The 21,955-nt window shown below is 41.3% G+C and overlaps 3 protein-coding genes across 18 annotated transcripts in view; all 3 read left to right on the top strand.

Annotated features, from left to right (window-relative positions):
- Window positions 1–178: 178 nt before the first annotated feature.
- Window positions 179–13,234, top strand: LOC128881360 (RNA-binding protein lark). Of its 12 annotated transcripts, none has more exons than XM_054132326.1 (7): window positions 1,648–1,874; window positions 2,568–2,730; window positions 2,891–3,436; window positions 3,549–3,618; window positions 3,733–3,832; window positions 6,934–6,981; window positions 7,586–9,047. In XM_054132326.1, the coding sequence occupies exons 2-7, from the start codon at window positions 2,587–2,589 to the stop codon at window positions 7,647–7,649; spliced, it is 972 nt and encodes a 323-aa protein (XP_053988301.1). In that variant the 5' UTR covers window positions 1,648–1,874; window positions 2,568–2,586; the 3' UTR covers window positions 7,650–9,047. The 12 variants fall into 12 exon arrangements, 8 of the variants coding, with proteins under 8 accessions (XP_053988296.1, XP_053988297.1, XP_053988295.1 ...); XR_008458050.1 differs by lacking the exons at window positions 6,934–6,981; window positions 7,586–9,047 and adding exons at window positions 4,356–4,442; window positions 12,906–13,234 and having other exon boundaries at window positions 1,650–1,874; XR_008458048.1 differs by lacking the exon at window positions 6,934–6,981 and adding an exon at window positions 4,356–4,442 and having other exon boundaries at window positions 1,650–1,874; window positions 7,718–9,047.
- A 149-nt stretch (window positions 13,235–13,383) lies between these two features.
- On the top strand, window positions 13,384–16,751 carry LOC128881361 (uncharacterized). 2 transcript variants are annotated; one of them, XM_054132329.1, is made up of 5 exons: window positions 13,384–14,953; window positions 15,440–15,647; window positions 15,721–15,996; window positions 16,085–16,493; window positions 16,557–16,751. In XM_054132329.1, the coding sequence occupies exons 1-5, from the start codon at window positions 14,937–14,939 to the stop codon at window positions 16,682–16,684; spliced, it is 1,038 nt and encodes a 345-aa protein (XP_053988304.1). In that variant the 5' UTR covers window positions 13,384–14,936; the 3' UTR covers window positions 16,685–16,751. The 2 variants fall into 2 exon arrangements, with proteins under 2 accessions (XP_053988304.1, XP_053988305.1); XM_054132330.1 differs by lacking the exon at window positions 13,384–14,953 and adding an exon at window positions 14,980–15,288.
- A 119-nt stretch (window positions 16,752–16,870) lies between these two features.
- The window catches only part of LOC128881349 (histone acetyltransferase KAT6B-like), a 29,511-nt gene continuing 24,426 nt past the window's right edge, over window positions 16,871–21,955 (top strand). The window contains exon 1 of one of the 4 annotated variants that reach the window (XM_054132299.1): window positions 16,871–17,822. The gene's annotated coding sequence lies outside the window, so the exon portion shown is untranslated. The other 3 variants (XM_054132298.1, XM_054132302.1, XM_054132300.1) reach the window with 3 other exon arrangements.

The raw sequence follows: 21,955 nt of genomic DNA, 5'->3' as shown, positions 1-21,955 counted from the left end.
TATATTCTCAATTTAAATGGTTTTTAAGTATAATTTCTTTTAATGTGTATGAATTTTTCTAAAAATTACAATGCAATTAAATTGTTTCTGAAATAGGACATGTTTTTTTTTTTAGTATCTGTTAGTACCTTTGATATCGGTGTACTAGGGTGTACCAAGCGACGATAGAGAAATTTCTCTTTCGTATGTTGGCGACACTGAGTTTTACGTCGGAAGGGACGCCGCTTTCTACTTCCCGGTCTGTTTCGGTTCGCCATTTTTTACTTCGGGAAGCGTGTGGTATCGTGTCGTGTTTTATCGCGTTCTTTTACGAAAATACTGACTTGGTAAGTGCTTAGATATCCCTTAAGTACTTTCTACTTAATCCATTATCGTTTAATAATAGCATGTGAGCATAAAATTGTATTTACATCTCAGTATTTGCGTGGATATAATAGCGTCGCATGAAGGATGCCGAAGGCACGCCATTTCGCGTCTCTCAAGTTCTTGAAAGCGTAATTTTTTCGATATTTTGTTTTGCTTTTAACAATACACGAAAATTGATCAATGCTTGACAATCGTTCACGCATAATATGTTAAATTATCGATACGTGTCATTGACCAACTAAATAATGTTTCGAGTCGCGTTATATACATCTTTTTTTCGTCGTACGTTGGCGATAGTACAAAGATTCGTTTCTATGCGTTACGATAATTTTCCACGCTAATTTTACTACGAGCAATTTTGGCAAACGGAATGCGAGAAATGCCGCAGTGAATTTATTTCGAAAACGTATACCAACGTATATCTGCAGATCTTTTAGTTATGCCATTTAGGCACTACGTATTCTAACAATATGCAATATTATATGTTAATAATATGCAATTTTGCGATGGTGTTGCATTCTCCCAATTATTTTTAGCTTGCGAGAGTACTTATATGTATAAGTAGAAATATTAATATTTCATAATTAATAGCTTAATTTCTCTACGAATTCCGTACTGTTCGTTTATTTTTTAGCGCATTTATTAATTTACATAGTGTCTCACGATTGCTTTGAACTTCACAAGCGTTAGTAGTTATGCAAGCACGGCAAAAGCCGGTTACCGGTGAGCTACAAGCAGTCAAACAGTTGATATATTCTTGAACTTTCTAACACAATAGTCTTGCATAAATGCTTTGCTCTAAGAATGGAAAGTAAGTCTATCCCGTCTAAAGAGCAATGAATATTTCTCATGTATAATTTCTATGGTATCTTCGCAGTAGTTGCAGAAATTTACGAAGAACATCGGTAAGGTTTGGTAAAACAATTTTCGCGTAAGTGCTACGTATGGAACACACTCTAGAAGTGCGTTAGCGATAGGTTTCTGAACGCTTCGTTTGGTTCGTTGTATCACGGTTTGCTAAATTAAATTTTAACCTCTCGAGTCAATTGTTTGTATATATAAAACAAATATTCAAATGTTTATCGAAATAGAAATGTAAATATTGTTGCATTAAAGTTAACACGTGCTCAAATGTATATACAACAAAAAGTATATCTCTAGAGTATATATGCTTCCTAGATTGGCCATGGATCTTTGAGGTAGTTTTCGTTATCGCCGCTTGGTGGCGGTTGGTGTTCACGCGACTGCAATGTCGCCACCATCTCGAGCAAGCGAATGCGGCAAAGTAAGACGCCATTGCTAGATTGCGTTTTCTTGTGTAAAGTCGTGCGTGTGTCCCCGACATCGGCGTCGGTTAAAAATCGTTGATTGATACACTGTTCCGTATAGTAACCTTTGGTGAGTGCTACAAAGAGCGCAACGTGTGTGACCGTAAAGAGTGCGGGTATCGATCGAGAGGAAAACTTAATTATACACGCTTCGTAAAATTCGTGCGCCATTTCGACAAGGTCGGTACGCTCTCTGTACTGCGTACTTTCACGGCGTACCAAATATTCACGATTTCGTTAGGTCCTGATCGTCCTGTTCGAGCAAAAATGATAAAATTCGTGTTTCGTAGCTATTTGAAACCACGCGAACAGTTTCTTTCGTTTTCGGTTAAGCACGGGGATTGAATATTCGGGCGAAATCCACGACCTTCGAAATTCGAAAACTTAGATCGTTAGCAAAATGGTGGAAGGAAGCACTAGAGGGGGAATCTAAACAATCGCCGCGTCGCCATCGAACATCCTTTGCGACATTTTCGTAGTTCAGACCCGGTTTAGGTCGCGTTGTTACGTGTAAAGTTAAAAAGATTAGATAATACACGTGGATATTGCGTTTCGATGCGGAAAGGGTGCTTTATGGTGTAACGGTCTAACTTTTAACGCGGATTACTTTTGGACTCTTCGGAGTGGCGTAGTAATATGTGCACAGTATAGTTACGAGACACGTATTTTGTCCTTTATTAAACGTATTATAATCGATTTAAAAAATGTATTATAGGGAGATTTAATAGAAAATAACAGAAACTTGTAGAGAAATCATAAACGTTGCGAAGCGTCGCTGCATATGTTTTCTACCATGACGCGTAACTCTGTCGAAGACGTTGCATTAATGAATAAGAAATAATATTCGAACTATTTTCTTTTTTTCGGAACTAGGTTCTAGAACGAGCCGAAAATGCCGGGTTTTAGTAGTGTTGGCACGTTTAAAATCTTCATCGGTAATTTAGCCGACAAGACATCAAACGCTGACATTAAACCGTTATTTGAGAAATACGGAAAGGTCGTAGAGTGCGACGTGGTGAAAAATTATGGATTTGTGGTAAGTCTTTTTTATTTCTTCGATGTTTACGGGCCAGTACTATTGTTTTAAATGTATCGTTGGGATGGCGACGGGGGGGGGGGGGGGGGGTGCATATTTTTATTTGGAATCTTTGTAACGTTTGCTCGTTCTGATACAACAATTGTATTGTTTCCAACAGCATATGGAGAACGAGGAGGCAGGGAGAAATGCGATACAGAATTTGAATGGACATATAGTTCATAGTCAGCCGATCAAGTGCGAGGCTGCAAAGAGTCGCAAGGGTCCCAACACTCCTACGACCAAAATATTTGTCGGCAACCTTACAGACAACACCAAAGCGCCACAAGTGCGCGAACTTTTCGCCAAATACGGCACAGTTGTAGAGTGCGATATCGTAAGAAATTATGGATTCGTCCATCTAGAAGCAACAGGTGACGTCAACGACGCCATCAAGGAGCTGAACGGACAGATGGTCGATGGACAGCCGATGAAGGTTCAAATCTCCACGAGCAGAGTACGACAGAGGCCAGGAATGGGTGATCCTGAGCAATGCTATCGATGCGGTCGCGGCGGCCATTGGTCCAAGGAATGCCCGAAAGGAGGAATGGGAGGAGGACCGGATAGGAACGGATACAGAGACCGAATGTTTGGACGCGACCCGTACCCTCCACCGCCGCCACCACCGTTCCTTCGGGACCGGTTGATGGGTGGTGGCCGCTTTGGAGTAAGTAGCATCCTTTCATTAATTGTTTGAAATATCGTTCGATACGAGAACACTAGCGAACGTTGGTTGAAACAGATTATTCATACCATCGCGTTGGTTTGTTTGTTAACAGGATTACGAAAGCTACTACGACAGGAGGGGCTTCGAGGACACCAGGGACCTCTACGAGAGGCGGTTTACGGGTATGACAGGGCCCTGTGACATGGGAAGTTCCATGTGCGGGCTTGACTTTCCACCAATGACAATGCCACCTCTACCCCCAAGACGAGACCCAATGCCTCCTATGCCTCCTCTAGGTATGGGATCCATGCGCGACACTGGCTTCTCCCGTGGTAACGAGTACGGAATGTTCAGCCGCCGATCACCCCCTCCGAGTGGCAACAACGGCCGGTTCAGGTGAGTAGAACCATCGTACCGACTGCCCATTCGTCCGACTTAACATTGTGAACGTTCCAGGCTGGATTAACAGCTCATGCGAATTGGGGTTCGGTGATTCGTCGACATACTTACTATTCTATATCGTATATTCTTCGTTTTTCTTACAAATTATCGATCTTCTTTTTCCATGTCTTGCTCTTGCTCTCAAAATTTTGATCGTTCTTATCGGCAACAGGGCGCGATGATCATTTTGTTTTTTTTTTAACGTAGAGACATCATCACCCTTTTATTGCATTTGGTTCTTTGGTCTAAAAGTTGATCCGTTATTACATCTCCGTTATATTTCCCTACCTATTTGATAATATTGCGCGCGTATCGTTTTTTATTTTCTTTGTTCCGTTGCTTTACTTTGGATCACGGTAAATCAATTCTAAAAGCATTAAGTACGAGTGTCGACCCGATGCCCACATGAGTGCAGAGTCTGCATAGTACAAATGTTATTATATGACGCTTGGACGTTTCTGTACATTCTAAATTTCAGTGCACCTCAGGCTGCGTACCATCTTTGTCCATGAATGCGGGCAACCCTAGAGAGACAGTCCCGGGCCAACGTACAAGTCGTGCAAGAGTAAGTCTTTGACCACTTTTGTTAGCGAGTAGTCATGCCTCGTTCTTGTCGCTGGCGCGTTTGTACATCGGGCCGCTTCCAATTTCACCGCGGTTGTCAACCGAAAAGAATGACGGATAAAAAAAAAAGAGAGCGAGAGAGAGAGAGAGAAACGAAAAAAGATATCCGGGTCTCGACTGATCGTACCTTGAACATGTCGACTGCTCTTCTAGGGATGTCCCTGTTCATAGACTCTCTTGATCCATGGCGTTAACTGCGAGATTGGCCTGTATGTCTCTTATGAATCCTTTGTGTTTCAAGCGCTCCCTATTACGTACATCACTCAACCGGGAGTGGCGCGGAGGCCTGGGATGAAGAAACGTTCCTAAGGAATGCGAACTAGATTTCTTGATCGCACTACCGCGAGCCAGGATGCGATCTACAATTTTAACGAACTCTCGTACCGCTGTAGATAGAAAAAAAAAAAAAGGGCTGGCGCGATTTTCAGGAACGGCGCCTATCGATTGTCTTTGAAACGTCTCGTAAGTAGAAACCAGCTCTCCAGACGAATTGGACAGTAAGTTTTTGTACATCGGCGTTTCTAATAGTTCTTAAGGCCAGTTTCATAGACACGCTTTGTTATATAAAATTTGCAAGAACAAAAAACGGCCCGTTTTTTTCGTGTATTAGTTTTCGGTGTACTTGACTCGGGACAAATATCCTAGATCACGATTATATATATATTTTTTTTTCTTTTTTGTCTACAAGTAAACACGTAAATATATATATAATTTAGTATATAAAGAACATCTCGGGAGTTCCATCGCGTATAGCGGTTCAGAAGAGATACTTTCCAAAGTTGTACACACGAACAAAAGAAACGGGTGGTACGACGCTCACGTGTGTTTAAGTATTGCTTCAAATCGTCGATTAAAGATCTCATTTGGTTCGTTGGTAATTTGTTTCGATGCTGTTACTGACAAAGAATTTTTATCGTTCTTTTACGTTATTGGCTGTAAGATACGATCGTTGCTTTTCTTTTTCTCCTTTTAATTGTGTGTGATTGTATCGAACCACCGTTTATGCAATCAGAAATTTCAATGTCGTTTGGTAAATCGAGCGCGATTGCGTTGATTTGGTTTAAAGTGCGCTTCAAGTTCTAAGATGTTTATTTTGTCACGGAAGTTTCATGAAACCGGCCCCATATAGACAAAAACTAAAAAAAAAAGAAGAAGAAAAGAAAAAAGAAAAAAATCCTAACGCAAAGACAAAGGATGCGAGGCGATGTCGCACAAAACTTAGTACGAACACGCGATTGCTATACATGCACCGAAATTACGATCCATAGTTCTTGAAGCTGACTTCTACTCGCGAGGTTCAAAGCTTTTCATGTATGTAAATCCACTCGCAAAAAACTTTCAAATAGAGAAACAGTTGATTGAACTTCTCAATCGTTCTGAATACTTTGAGTTTGTTGTTGCACGTTACCTTATTTATCCTACATGTTCCCAGCCTGGGCTGCAAACGGCTCGTTCACGAATTTGTAACTTTTTGAAAGTCGCATGGGTTAAAAATCCAGTCTAACGCTGCCTGCCTCATATGACTGGGCAAAAAAAAAAAAAAAAAGAAACGAAACGAAAAGAAAAACAAATCTCATATTCGACCAAACGCCTACGTATCTTGTACATTACACGCGTGTATTTATTAATTCGACCACAAATTTCTAACGATTGTACCTCGTATCAAATAAAGTGGATGGGGGAATACTCGTCGCTGCTTTGCATTCAAATTCTCTAGGTGTAATTTAACCATAGGCAACCATGCAGGATAATGGTAGTTTGATTTATATATCGATAGAAGGAGTCCAACGGACGATTCTCGATTCATACGTTCAGAATGTTTCATTTCGGTTTCCTATGAATGGGCCACCGCATACGCCTGTTTCGTTGACATTCGAACATTCGAGGTTTGTACAGGTACTTCGTGTTACAGCGGTATCGTTCTTCGCTGACACACACTCTCCCGTTTCAGTAGCGTGTATCGATGGTTTGGTAGCGTCTTCTAGCGTATAGATTTGCCACGCACACTGCTTGCGACGATGTTTTTCTAGGTATACGGCGCCGTGAAACGGCTGCTGAATCGTAAGGGACACGGGGAAACGTAGCGCATCGTTGTATGGATGTTTAGAAGTACGATGGGTCGTCTGAAAGGGAAAGTAATCCTTGTACAAAATCTATTCGAAGGGATTGTTAACTCGTATCTCTCGCCAAATCGGCAAACTGTTTCGTGCACCGCTTACGCAGGTATATACACCGTATCGCAGCAGCTTGTTTCTCAATTCCCGACCATTCTTAACAGTCATATTAGGCAGCACGCGGTATCATGTGTAATCTTGCACGTTGAAAATACAGGGACTAATTCACAAAGTTAAGCCTTGGACAAGGGAGCAAGTATGGTATATGTTGATCTGACCATTCGTAGACTCGATTATTTATTATACCGCTGTTTATAGTAGAGGCATGTACGAGGACTTCAGCCGAGATTCATTTGAAGAGCGTAGGTAAGTAGACGTGCCGATGGGTCACACACCAGCCCAAATCGTTGAAACGTTTACTCCGGTGTACGACTGTCAATTGTTCGGTTATTAACCATCTTTGGCCCTCTTCTTTGCGTTACGTCGCGCTGCCTGAATCGTCTCTGTATTCCCTTCGAGAGAGTCACTCGACCAGGTTTCGACGTATAAATCGGTAATTGAATCGTAAAAAGTATAATTATTTACGGGATTCGCTGTCCAACGATTGCGTTCGCGTAGAGCGCGGGGACTCTGTCTCGATCGGAACATTGCCGATACAGCGACTCGTTTCGTAAGGAAGGGAGCGACCGCGATTTTGTGATGTACTCGCGAAAAAAAATTGTCCTTATCGTTGTCGGCGAGAAAATAGTAACGTTAGCGAGAAAAACGAGGAAGAACGTACTCTCCGTGGTTAAGAAAGCAAGTTTTACCACCCGACCTTTGTTGCTTATCTCCTATTAACAATTCTCCTCTCGAACCACCTTCCCTCCTCCAATTTCTCGAACCAACCCTTGTACCTTGGTACACGACTCACACCACATACAATTCTCTCCGTTTGTCGATACAGTATAATTTTATTTCTTTTTCACAGTGCCACCCTTGTCTACTTACCTATCCGCCCTCTTTGTGTCTCACAAGTTGCTCCTCTCTCTTAGTCCGTGTATTAAAATCGTTCTGTCTCGACCTCGTGTAACTGACGTGGCTGCTTCATTTTGGTTACCAGACCGGGATTACGAGGGCCATCGCCGTCGCGCCGGTTCGCACCATACTAAATCGTCGCGTCGGGCTCGCTCGGATCGGTCTGTCGGTCTGTCTGTCGTCTGTCGGGTCTGTCTGTCGCTAGCAGGAAGCCTCGGGACCGAGATACTCTTGGCCGTCTGTCGATCTGCACGCGCGAAGATCTACTATAATCGGCTGACTCTAACAGAAAAAAAAAACAAAAAAAAAAACACATGTACCAATCCCTCGCCGTCAGTGCGCATATTTTGACGAGAAAAAAAAAAAGAAAGAAAAGAAAACAAAAAAAAACAAACAAAAAAAAATACCACGAAAAGAAACAAACAAAAAAATCCGAAAAAGCCAGACGAGAAAATTAAGCAGCAAACAGAAAACACGAGCCGGATTTTCGTCGAATCTTGCTAGACCTTATCTCACACACGTTTCCCCTCTTCACTCCGGTCCGGTTCTCCCTTGTTCCACGAAGATATATGCACGTCGCTTATTATATTCGTTCCCCGTCGTGTTAGACAGACTTTCCGTAATTTAACCTCGTAATCGACGAGACACCGCCGTTTAATCGTATGTAGGCGTTTTCTTCGATGTAAGAAGATGATGACGACGATATATAGCATCCTCCTACCGAGTGAATCTTTCGAACCCTGTTTACTCGTCATCAAAATATATATATATATGTAATCGCGTGTCGATTCACGGCGGTCAGTTTTCCACCGCGAAACGACAACCGTCGTTTCTCTCGTTTAGAAGGTAATCGAGGAATGTAAAGAGCTCGAAGAACGTTTTGGTAGGACGATGCTTGGCGACGCTAAACAACACAACACCGCGTCGACGATTTTTTGAGATGACCGTTTCTGTGACGATGACGCGCACGCGTGCCTGCTTTGCCTTCCATCCGTGGACACAATTCACGTGCTTTCTTTTCACCCCTTGCGAAAACACAGTCGATCGGGTCGTGTACCTGGAGGAAACACTCTACTTTCGAAGACCGACGTGATAGCCGGTATTGTGTGAATTTTGTTCATGTTACGTATCTGAACGTATGAGAATCGTTGTTAGTTACGTTTTTTTTTTATGGATATAGATGGAAAAGAAAGACACCAACCCCTTTTGTGCGATCGGCTGCGCTTCGTAACGCGTCGCTATCACAAAATCGGAGCATCGTGTGAGAACTATACCTTTGTTTCACTTCTTATAAAGCGGAACGTCGCGACGATGATTTTCGAGTAGCTATTCCGTACGGTACGTTTTGCTCAACCAAACGGACTTCCGTGATGCGTGTGAAAGTATAATTGTAAAAAAAAAAACAAACAAACAAAAAGAAAGGAACGTTATTATCTTATGCGAGACACGAAACGTTTGCTGCTCAGCGTGTTTGTCGAGGATCATGCAATATATGGCGTCGGCTCAGGACAAGAACGATACAATTGTGCGTGTGATCGGTCGATCGCAAATTTTTTTCTCCCCGTAATTTCGTTTCTCCATCCGACCAACCACGGAAACCGTGCACTGTGAACTCTCGAACGCATTTTTTTTTTCTCCTCTATATCTCGTTGTTAATAGCGTCGTCCCAATTAACAGACAATTTATATACACGTAATACAAACTACGTACACGTACACACACACACACATAGAGTATAAACAAAAGATCGTGCACACCTTCGCAGTCTTTCTTTCGAGGACACAAGACGAAATAAAGATTATGAAAATCGATAAGAGAGAGAGAGAGAGAGAGAGAAAGAGAGAAATACATAAAAAGTTACAAATTGGAGATACCACACACCGTAGATTATTCGTAGGATGATGATGCGTCGATTCTGTATGGGAACCTAAGCGGGTCGTGCGAACATTATATCGTTAGCGTGTAGTAACGTAATAATACCGTTTTATTAACATACTAGGATTAATTGACGTAAAGAATTACCGAAGAATTAATTGCGGTTACCGCAAGTGCGCTCCGTTTAAGCTTATACGTATAATAATAACGATGATGATCACCGTTTCTCGTTTCTTCTTCTTTTTTCTTTTTTTTCGAGCAAGCGTATACACACACGTCGATGGTGTAATACTTCTCTCCTCTCGAGGATTTTTTTTCTTTTTTTTTATTCATTTTCTTTTATCTCCACTACTCCCCCCACAGACCAATATTATTTTCCTCTTTTTTTTTTTTCTCGTTGGTAAGACCCGTGTTTTCAATGATAATTATAATTAATAATGATAATCGTAATGATAATGGATTAAAGAAAAACGAATGTAATAACAATGTACTTGTGGAATTCACAAAACAAAAAGGAAAACGGCGTTGACGTGTTCTTTAATTATCTCTCACTTTCACCGTTTTTTCGCCGCTTCTCAAAGTCCACCCCCCTTCTTCTTCGATCAGCCAGAAAACCAGCCCTCGTCCGTAACCCTATCCGCGCGAGACTCGCGTAGAAAAAAGAAAAAAAAAAGAAAAAAGAACAGCAAAAGTGAGCGTTGTTTCGTAGTCGGTTCGCGTGATCGAACGCGCGCGCTTCGCTGGCTTCCTGCGCGTCGCGCGTTATGGCCTCGCGCGATCGGCCACGATCATCCCCGATCTATGAACGCGTTTCGATATCTCGCTCTCGCCCTTACGTCCTCGTCCACGAGTTTGCCTCGATCATCCCTTTGTACCGTCGACTTCGACGTCCCCGAGTCCTTCCCTTCTCTCTGTCTGAATTAGAACATCGTTCAGGATCCAAATATCTATTTCTTTATTATTCTCTCGTTTCTGGTACTCACGTTGCAGTGTAACATTCTGTAAATCGTTGTAGATGTTTAGCCGAGTACATTTAGTACCGGGACACTTTGCGATTTGTAGTTCGTAATACAAAGTTAAATTGCCAAGTGTCTGAATATTATTAGATGTATAGAAATTAATTCTGTGTCTTTATATCCGATCCTTTGTAACTCTTGTTTAAACAGATGTATTTACTCGTCGTTTTGGCACGTTAAAGTCTCAACCCGACGGTCGTTGCAGTGTATCTGTACGAACTTTAATAGCCACTCAATTTTGCTTATTGTTATTATCAATACGATTATTGTAATTATCAAGCACACTTGTAATCTATTGAAACGATAGTGTGAAACAAAAATCTATAGCTAGTAATTCTCCTATGTACATACATACACATTGTAATGATCATGAGGTCGAGAACCAATGAGGTTGGTAATGGCGATTACATATTTCTACTTGAACCAAAGTTACAAAGGCACAGAATTCATTTCTACAGAATCGTCAGCGACTCGAAATTCGTACCCTTGATCGCTTGTAAATTGGACCTGTTTTCGAAAACTAAGAACAAGAGTATATCTCTACGCTCTGCAGGTCTCTCCAGAAGTCGCTCGTTTAAATCTCGATAATCCATTCATTCTTTTGCCTCTACGTTCTGTGACAAATATTCAAGCGTCGTTGCGCGTCGAATTGAACGCGGTACCTTGAATATATCCTCGTTCCCTTTATTTTCAATAAATCACAAAGGTTTACTTACACGTCAATTCAATTGTAAACGAACCGACTTCACCGATTCTTTCGTATCCTAACAATGCGTCTACATTTTCTTAGCGAGACTCGTTGAAAACTCTGGAAAGGAAATGGAAAAGCCAGTAGTAGTCGTTTCCTCGGTCGCGTAAGCGTTAGAAACACAGAGACTCCCGTATAACGCGCTTCATACTTTACGTTAAGCGTTATTCGGAAGTTTACTGTACTGTTACGTCGTGAAGACGAATCTATTGTAAAGTTGAGACAGAAACCAAGTAACTATTCCCTTCACAGAAATCGTCTGTAGATCGAACTTTGCGAGTTCCGTAATTCAACCCTCTGTGGTAGGTTCGGTGTCGAGACACAATCTTGACTCCTGCCAAAAAATGTCGAGTTCCACTATGGATGCGACGCGCAAAGTTCGGATCGACTCGCTAGTGTTAGCCGCAAAATACTCTGGAATTTCACTCGCAGGACACGCGTCTAGACACGAGAGAAATTTAGGAACGGAGCTCGTCGCCGAAATTCGTCCCCGAGGAGAGTTCTTTCCCCGACAACCTTTCGTTTCTCTGTTCCGCCGACGGACAAACATGTATCTTTGCTCGCATAAACGTGGATGGGTGTGCGTCTATATACGTCCGAGCGTTACGTAATTAGGAACACGTGAACACGAAGGTGAATATTCGCCCGGGCTGCGCGTGTAACCGACGGACTGAAAACTGATTAAAAAATAACAAAAAAAAAAAAAATAAATAAATTTAAAAAAAGACGGAACTTGCCCGATCGGTACGCATAGATCCTATACACACGTGCGTCGTGCGAAACTTGAACATAAGGAGACCACAGCTTCGTCGCACCGGTCGACGACGAGAGATCCGCTAATACAAGTCGTCTCGAAGATTACGGTTGTACCGGACGTGTGTAACGTCGGATAGGAAAAAAAAAAAAAAAAAAACTGCGGTGATCCAAAATGCACATACACAACCTCCTTCGTGACCTTACGGACGTAACGATTAATGGCAGTTGGTAGTCTCGATAATATTCTCAAAAAACACGTTGCAACCGGTCAGTCCAAATGCGTCGTCGGTTGGCGTCGGGAATACATGCATATACCGAGAAAAGGTCGACGAAAAAAAAAAAAAAAACGAGAACTATCGGGACGCACGCCTCCTCCGGACCCTCGCAAGCACGTATACGAACGAGTCCCTCGACAGAGTCGTCACGAATAAATAATAAAAAAAAAAAAAAAAAATATATATATATATATAAAAATACACGTGGAGCTTATCAGTCGCTGGGCGATAGACAACGGAGATACGCGACTTTTGAGAAACGGAACGGGCCATAGAAACCGGAAGATATCGGCGGAAAAAAAAAAAAGTAAAAAACGGAAAAACGGAAGCGCAGAAAGAGATCGACCGGTAGAAATCGGGACGACGATATATATGTATATATATATATATATCTATAATATGCGTGTGTGACCACCGAAGTATAATAGTCGCACTGCAGAACCGGGACGTGTAAATCCTCTTCACACGCGCGACGGAAAAAAAAAAAAACGTGTCTCGTGTCGCCGGGTCGTCGGTTGCCAATTACCAAAGAGTGATAGAGAGACGCGCCACAGGGAAATGTTAAAAGACACTATGCGTATTGTAATGTGATGTATGATATAGGACACGATAACCCCCTACCCCAAGCGCTTCTGGACAATACTTGGAAGGAGCTGTGTGGGCTTTGACGATGTTCGAGTACGGAGTGCGAGGGTGAGAGAGGTGGTCCCGTCAACGTGTCCCATGTGGCGAGAGGTAATTGTCGACCAGGACTCTGTGCTCCATTGAGATGGCACACCGCAGCCGACAGAGGTGTTCCCCAATTGGGCAGAAATATGGGGTGCGAAACCACGTCGTAATCAAGGCAAGTTCCAACAGCCTTTCAGTATCTCATCATTATGATCTCTGCGTAAGAAAGCAAAGTAACACGAAAGCAAAAAAAAAAAAAATAATAATAATAAAATAAAATGAAAAAAACCGGTGTTCTCTCTTCTGTCTGACAGCATTAAATTTCATTCAGTTTTTTCTCTGCCTTGGCGAACACTTTGAGAGCCAATGTTTTCTTTCTCAGGAGATGCGGTAGAGCGCACACGCATGCACATTGTGAATCCTGCGATACGAAGAACTTCGTATGTGCGAATATAGGTCCAGACTAAACTCTAACATTGGCTGTGGCGAGACGCTGCGATTTCACACTTCCAACACTTCTTCTCTATCTTGCTAACGATTGGATTTTGTGTAAATGTCTTTCTCTGCTGTGCGCGGGGGAACGCAAAGGTATCGTAAATGAAAACGAGTACTTCTTCTCCATGCGGAACTTCTACCAATTTCTACCTCCGTTGTCTGTTCTGTTTTTTTTTTTCTCTCTGTCGCGTGATATTTGAACGCGCGACGATAGACGCGCGCAATTGATTTTTCGCGCGGTTGATTCGTGCGCTTGCGCCGTCGATCTCTGTTGCGATGTTCGCGATACGTATTACACGCAGTTTTATTCATTTTTTTTGTTTACCGTAAACCGATTCAAATTATATATATCAGCAATGTATCGCAACTGTATACGGAGTTATTAGCAGAATAACTGATTTCAAAACTGTGTAATGCATCATACTTTTTGCATTATTATATTTTCTTTTTTTAAGTATCGCGCATTTAATCGTTCAGATATACATATAGTGGTAAGTAATGCGTGAAAGATTCAGGTAAGATGCTGATAGTATGCGTCATCATCTTGGGAGATTCAGACAGATGACTTCGCAAAAATGATCGGAATGATTTTCCCTGTATGGTTCGCTGTAAAGTCTTCATTTTCGATGAACGAAATATTAGAGAATATATGTTATATAACAAGGAAGCATTTCGATGCATGTAATTTGTAAAACATTGTAGCAACCGAATAGAAGTCGTACTGTATTTTTCTTAAAAAATATATATGTAACGCTAAATTTATAAAGGCCTCCAATATTCTTGCTTCATATCAACAGCAACGATAAAACATACCGAGTGTGTATACTTTGTAAAATGAAAAGAACGAGTAAGTAGTAAATATATGTGTGCTTTTCCAAGGACCTGACACACATCAACGTGAATACATTATTCTGGTTTGAGTTATTCCCCACTAGTAGTCTAATTGCGTAAGATAGATAACGTAGTGCATTGCATGTATAGACGAGAAATTGAAAAATAATCCGACTTACATTATAAGTGTTGTGAATTACGTGTAGATTTCAAAGAATTTAATTTACGCATCAGTTCCAAGATTTACGCGATATATTAAAAATAAGTTCAACGTATGTTTGTACACGAAAAATATCTATGATCAGTCATTCATAAAATATTCGTGTGAGATATATATTTTTGCATTTCCGTTTAAATAAAGTAGGTCTAAAGATGAAGTGATTTTCCGGAGCGAGTGACGAAATCCATTCATAAGTAAACGTTGCTCTTATCGTGAGATAAGACTACTTTAGAATGAAATTCATTTTTCACGTAGAGATTGATAATATTCTTATGTAAATTCTGCTAAAAATCCACGTGATGTCATTTGACCCTGCGTCGTGAAGCACGGAATTGTTCTGCAGAATTCAGTGGCGCACCGTCGCCATACGTGTACGGAACCTTTGGAACTATCTACAAACAAACGAAAGTCGTGTTCAAATGGCGCGAGACTTACGGTAATCCACCTCACGATTTTTGTCCATGGCTTTGTCGAATATGTTATCGATCATGTCATTGAAATTGATAGGTTATGTCTAAGTATTCGGAGAGGTTATGTTTTGCACGCGTGCTTTGATCATGTGCTCGCTAAATTGCATCAAACATTCGATAATGTCATCCGTTTTATGTGTTATGAATGTTTGGTTTACGAATCCGCGACAGTGTAATTCGTGTAGTTTCTCTTAATTGTTGTTACGTGCAATAATTATTGTAGTTTATATTCTCTAAATTCATAAGCACGTGATGGAAGAAAAGATTCAGGTTATGCAATATTCAGGATCGGGACACGAGGGTAGGGAACCCTAAAATAAAATTTTGTTAAACATCAATTCGTATTTTTCATGAGTATCGACTTATTTTGTTATTTAAATTCGGATGATAATCTTCATTTTTTAGATTATAGATCTAATTCTGATTACTATAACAATTGTGGTACATTTCAGGGAGGGTCTCCTACTGGGCATGGGTAATCCCCTTCTTGATATTTCAGCAACTGTAGGTAGCGACTTTTTAAAAAAATATGGTTTGAATTCAAACGATGCTATTCTTGCTGAAGAAAAACACAAGCCCATGTATGATGAATTAATAGAACTCTATCAGGCAGATTTTATTGCTGGTGGTTCTGTGCAAAACACTATGAGAGTAGCACAAGTAAATTGATTAAAAACTAATATTAGATTAACCTGTATATTGAATTACAAATAATGGATCTAATTTCCTGTAGTGGTTCTTGGAAAAACCAAAAGTTGCAACTTACATGGGTTGCGTTGGAACAGACAAGTATTCAAAAATTTTAGAAGATAGAGCACGGGCAGCTGGTTTGAATGTTCGCTATCAGTATACGAATAAAGAACCTACTGGTACTTGTGCAGTTGTTATTACTGGAAATCACAGATCGCTGTGTGCAAATTTGGCTGCTGCTAATTGCTTTTCATCTTCTCACATAGAAGAAACTGAAAATAAAAAGCTTCTAGAAATGGCTGAATATATTTATGTCTCTGTATGTGTTAAGCAAAATATATATATGTATATCCCTTATTTATTATTAAAATTATGTCCGATATTGAATCTTACACTTCAATTTATAGGGATTTTTTTTAACTGTGAGTCCAGAAACAATTCAAACGGTAGCTCGTCATGCTTTTGAAAACAATAAAATGTTTATGATGAACCTTAGTGCACCATTTTTATGCGAATTTTATAAAGCTCCCATGTTAGCTGCTCTTCCATATGTTGATATACTATTTGGTAACGAAACTGAAGCAGATACCTTTGCAAAAGTTAACGATTTCCAAACTACAGATAGAAAAGAAATAGCCTTAAAACTGTCACAGATGGAGAAAGTAAATAAAAAAAAGCCAAGAATTGTTGTGATAACACAGGGTGCAGAACAAATCCTTGTAGCAAAAGATAATACAGTAACAGAAGTTCCTGCTATTAAACTCCCACAAGAAAAAGTTGTTGATACCAATGGAGCAGGAGATGCATTTGTAGGAGGTAAGTTTTTGGCACGCATTAGACATTGATTAGAAAGATATTAATATATTATTATTATTTCAGGTTTCTTGGCCCAACTTATACAAGGTAAAAGCATAGAAGTCTGTACCAAATGTGGTATTTGGGCTGCAACTCAAATCGTACAAAGATCTGGATGTACTTACGAAGGGAAACCTAACTTTACACCTTGATAATTCTTAATCAGTTAGTAATTGTAAATTCTGTACTTAATAAATGCCTTAACAATTTTTACCCTAATTTCCTTAAATGTGGAATATTTATTTCAGCGACATATTAGGTACCGTTCGATTACGTATCGATAATTGGGTCAAATAATAATTTAATCGATAAAATAAATTTTATTTAACTAGGTATACACAAGAAAGAACAGATTGATACATTAACAATTCGTTACAATAATTTCTTATTTAGTAATAGATTATTAATCGGTATCTTAAATTATGCAATTACGTCATCTAAAGGAGACATTCTTGTAATCGTTTAATTTATGCAGGACTTAAAAAATCAATACAATCAGTTGCGGCGTGGCCATTGCATCGAATACATACTTACAAGTATTGTAAAAGGTAAGAGCACTGGTTGAAATAATGTTAGTCGAAAAACAGTTATCGCGATCGTGTGGCACGCCTGCGTCATTCGCTACGTAAATGCAGAATATACATAGAGTAGGATAGAGATGTAGCGATAAAGACATACGTGGACGAGACACGTCGGGGTAAGGGCGGCCCTTAAAAAAATCAATAATCTCATTACGAAATTGCACACAGCATGGTGTGCGTGTATTTCGCCTGTACCGTGGCAGAAGTGACGGCGTGCCCCTCGCGATCAGGATCGTAGACAAACACCGCTGATCCTTTCAAAGTTATTTTTAAATATATTTTATTAGGAACAATAAAAATATTTAATAAATAATTAGGTACGAAATATAACGTATACGTATACACACGATCAACAGTTTTGAGATATTTATTTTCAAAAAATCTCCTTTATCATATATTTAATAAAAATGCGAATCTTTTATAAATAAATGAATGTTCTTATTCAGGTGACGTTAGGTGTGCTGTTTTAAATGGTGATACGTTTTAATCTCGTACCGTTTTGTATCAGACTCTTGTAAATTTCAATGCTTTACGTTTAAGAAAACAATGTAATAACTACGAGTAATTTTTTTAGGGTCAACCTTGCGCGTTTAACTAGCAAATGTTATGAAAAAACAATTAGTACGGGGAGAAACGCAGTTAAATCCGCAACATCTGGCAATTGTATCGAGAGAGTGGGTGGTTCGAAGCGACGAAGGAGTGACAAGAGGTACAACAGTAAATCGACGATTATTTTCTTTTATTATTATTTATGGTCGTGTGGCCCGAGAAGGGGCAGGTACAGCCCTGGAGGCTCGTTGACAATGCTCCCGGCATCGTTCACGTAGCAGTCGCGCGCGCTGTCGCGTCGAGAAGCCGATTGGGAATGGTTAAAGCGAGCGTGAAGTGGGCGGCCATAGTGGTGGTAGAAGCATAGTAGCACAGGGGCAGTAACACGGCAACAAGCCGCGTATAAGTCGACAGTCTTCGGCACGATATCGGGCTGGTTCAGTATTCGCTTTCGTTGCGGCTTCTGCTTACCCGCGCTCCGTAGCTCCTTACTCCCTGAATCTCCCACGGGGTATCGTGTATACATACAGAACCACGTCATGATTGCTGGTCCGTGTACATATGGAATTGTGTGTGCGCGCGAGAGAAGCAACGAAACACGACGCACGCACGTGTGACCGGTAACAAGAGTGTGTGAGACAAAGTGGACGGTTTGATTGGTCGACGGGAACGCGTGCCGCTACGACCGTGTTTCTTCGTGATTCCGCCGTGGCCGAGAGCGCGGTGTGCGCAGTGCGCTCCCCACCGCGTGCGCGCAGTGTGTAACCCCCGCGACCGCCATCTTTGTCAAGTGGGTAACCTTTGTTGATTTGTGTGAAATGTGACGCCGTTGTCGCGAGATAATTGGTGATCGTGATTACACGCGAGGCTTGTGTGTCGGTACCTGAGTGACTCGTGCTCTCGCGTGTCTCACCGTGGATCTATGCATGGAACTACCGCGATCAGGTAACGACAATTCGCCTCACATTAAATTCTGGCCAACAGAGAGCCACGCGAATCGTCGCCCGACGCATACGGGCCAGCGGTTCTGGCCGCCTGCTCGAGAAAGAGAGAGATAGAGTGCGAGAGTGAGACAACGATAATCTTCTCCGTACGCAGTGTTATTCCGTTTTATTTTTCACGTAATTATTTTCGATTATGCACGAACGAAGGGACACCCGAACGTCATGGTACGACAGCAGGTTTTTCCCTGAATCGACCCATCACCGTGTTTCCACCGATTCATCGTTCCAGCGCGCGAAAAATCGTGCGAAACGGCCGAGTGTTGGCCGTGCCTACCCAAGATGGCTGCCCGTCGGGCTTCGAGAAACTTGTGTCCTCGTCGTCTCTGCTTCGACGACGTAATTGCATCGTTTCGTGTTTTTTGCTCACGCGACGCGTACCGTATCCTCGAGTTAACGGGAGAAACGTTTGTGCTGTCGATATTGTTACGTTCGGGTGGCCGACGGATCGAAAATAAACGTAGCGACGGCCGTCGCCCACGGTTCCGTCCGTCGCGATCGTAACATTTGCCGTGCGTACAGTGTCCCGTATGTGTTAAGGTGTGAATCGCGACAGCCATTCCGGCTACGGGATCATCGTGTGCGAGTTCGCCGGTTTAAAAAGTACGTGTTTCTCAAGTATGTCGATTAAAATGGCTACCGACGGCAGCCAGTCGATGATCGTGCGTGAACGGTGTCCACGCGCGTATCGCTTATTTTCACGTTCGAAATGGGTGATTCGACGGCACCGTTCGGTCTGCCTCTCGCGCTCGGCGTCTTCCGTCGATTCCCATCGAACCGAATCACCGTTTAAATTACGCTTGATACGCGGTTCTCGTGGAATCGAAGCGTGTGCAGACGCAAGGGTAACGAGCGACGGGCGGCGGCAGTTAGGGCCGTTCGGTTAGTTTTCTCGGTGGCGCAGCTGCTCTCTCTCTCTTTTACTCTCCGTCGGGTGAGAGGGGCCCCGGCAAACACAGCCAGCCGGCTTGGCCACACTGGCCTCTCTTCGCCCTCGTCCCCGTGGTCTTACGACGGACAAATACTCCTTCTTTCTCGATCCATGGCGATTTCCCTGTTTAACACGTTCGCTACCGCCGCGAGTTTTCTTCGTCTCACCGCTGTCTACGATCCACGCTCTACGCGCTTTTGGCTTTTTTTTTTTTTTCTATCGTTCCCGATACTCTCTCCAATCCGTATCACCGAAAAACAAAAGCACGCGATTGTTCGACGATGCGCCTATTATTTCATATTGTTCCGCGGAATGTTCACTCTTGCTCCGAAAACCAGGCTCGTTCAAATACCGAGTTTTGAAAAGTAGAGGTACTTTGGGACAAACCCCCTGGCATTGTAAGTTACTCTTAAACTATTTCATTGTAGACTCGATTTGAAAGCTTTAAAGAATCTATTGGGTTGTCCAGAATGTTCGTGCCAATTTTTAAGAAACATTTAAAGACACGTTTGAATTTCGATATATATTTATTGAATTATATACGTACCATTCTGTTTCGCAATTTTTCCACCTTTTAACGAATGTCCACATGTTATTTGTTTCCAACCATTCCGATATATTCAGACATGTACCGCCTACTAAAAATCGCCATGGACTTTCCAGACAACCTAATACATGAATTTTTTCAGATTTGTAAAATAATTTTCACACGTGTCGAGAATGAATGATCCTGGTTTACAGATCAAGTGGACTGTTACATCCGTGCACGAGGATCAAGAAAACGCGAAAATTACTTTACTCTACATATACAGTTTATTTGAACACTTTACCTATCCGGAATCTATTTATAGGCTTTCCAATTCCAGTGTACATCCCCTGAAACCCATTGACTGTGTTATTAACCGTCCATCTATATTGTAGTATACGAGGTACTGATTCATTTAGTGTAAACGTTGCAAGTTTGATAACACACAAGCGAATGTGTCAGTCGCGGTGTGTTTTCCCTGTGATTCCGTCTCTGCGATCACTTAGCTAAATCCGGTTGGTTAAAATACAAAGCACGAAACGAATTCTTCACTTTTGCTGTCTACTTTGAGAGACGTACCGTCAACGTGCCCGCAATTTTATCTCGGCGACCTAACTCGCATTAATCTGTCACGTTGTGCTGTCGATACAGTTTATTGTGTCTGTCGCTTCCTGTCCACGTAGACCTTGTTGATCTCTCCCTTCATTGCCGTATGAATTCTTCAGACGTACATTTTGTATATGCCACGCGCGTTTCGTCTTCGATCATTTCTCCAAATTGTTCCGTTTAGTTGCTGTTTAATTAGTCGTGATAGGTAGCTTCGAGGTTGGGTATAATAACATCCCGCGTTCCGCGCATTTCTGTACGTTTCTGTAAAAGCGTGAACTGAATTAATGTACACCGGAGTCCTCGAGTTACGTGCTCGTGTCCCCGTTTATTACACGTAGAAATTAATTCTGTGCCTTTATATTCAATCATTTGTAACTTTGGTTTGAGTAGAAATATTTAATTGTCGTTTTGTTATTATATGGTCTCCGTTATAATACGGAAATTGTTAGCTACTTATTCTTACTTATTACTGTTATAATTATTATTCTAAATCAGCGTGTTTGATCGCTACAGTAATCGACTTAGGTTACGTGTACTTTAACGTACCGAAATAACGAATGTATCTGTTCAAACTAGAATTACAAAGGATCGAATCTAGAGGCACAGAATTAATTTCCACGCCTGCTACAGGGACAGAACCGTATAGTTTTCCAAAAATTACCAACAGAATCTGATACCTCGTATTTATAATTGAATTAGAAACCTTTTAATAACTCCTACGTCCATGTAATCTGTCCCATTCGTTTCTGCCGTGTCTAAGAAGCGAGAAATTGGCGGTAAAACAAACCCAACACGACCGAGTTGCCTGCCAGATTGCCTGGCGATTTGATTTAACGATACGTCGTATCAGCTGACATAACCTCAAAGATAAAGTGAAAGATCCGTGTGTTTGATATTAGATGTAGACGCTATCTCTGCGCCTTTATTTATAAAGGAAAGCCCATACAACTTTCAATCTTTCCTTCGTCACACAGCTTATTGTATCTTTTACATTTAACATATTTATGCATTTGCGCACGTTCATTGCAGATTTTTGTATATTTATCTGAAGCGAGGTCTTGAGAAGGTCCAGTAAATTTGTTTAATTAAACCACAGTTATAAATAGGCTGCGGATATGCATTTATAGGAAATTTGAACGTGCAAGAAACCACAGAATGCAAACAATATGGAAAAATATAAAAAAAGATTGAAAGTAAAGTTCACGTTTATAATATTTACAGAATAA

Source organism: Hylaeus volcanicus, chromosome 8 (genome assembly GCF_026283585.1).
Source record: "Hylaeus volcanicus isolate JK05 chromosome 8, UHH_iyHylVolc1.0_haploid, whole genome shotgun sequence".
NCBI classification, from domain to species: Eukaryota; Metazoa; Arthropoda; class Insecta; order Hymenoptera; family Colletidae; genus Hylaeus; species Hylaeus volcanicus.
Note: the sequence above shows the minus strand (reverse complement) of the source record. Positions and strands in the feature narration are given on the sequence as shown.

Bases quoted from the DNA above. Each gene is read 5' to 3' on its own strand.
- LOC128881361 (XM_054132329.1), top strand. The intron at 15,648-15,720 runs GTAAATTGATTA...AATTTCCTGTAG, and splicing joins ACACTATGAGAGTAGCACAA to TGGTTCTTGGAAAAACCAAA. The intron at 15,997-16,084 runs GTATGTGTTAAG...TTCAATTTATAG, and splicing joins CTGAATATATTTATGTCTCT to GGATTTTTTTTAACTGTGAG.
- LOC128881360 (XM_054132321.1), top strand. From the start codon at position 2,587: ATGCCGGGTTTTAGTAGTGTTGGCACGTTTAAAATCTTCATCGGTAAT. The intron at 3,833-6,933 runs GTGAGTAGAACC...CGCTGTTTATAG, and splicing joins GGCAACAACGGCCGGTTCAG to TAGAGGCATGTACGAGGACT. The intron at 6,982-7,585 runs GTAAGTAGACGT...TCTTTTTCACAG, and splicing joins GATTCATTTGAAGAGCGTAG to TGCCACCCTTGTCTACTTAC.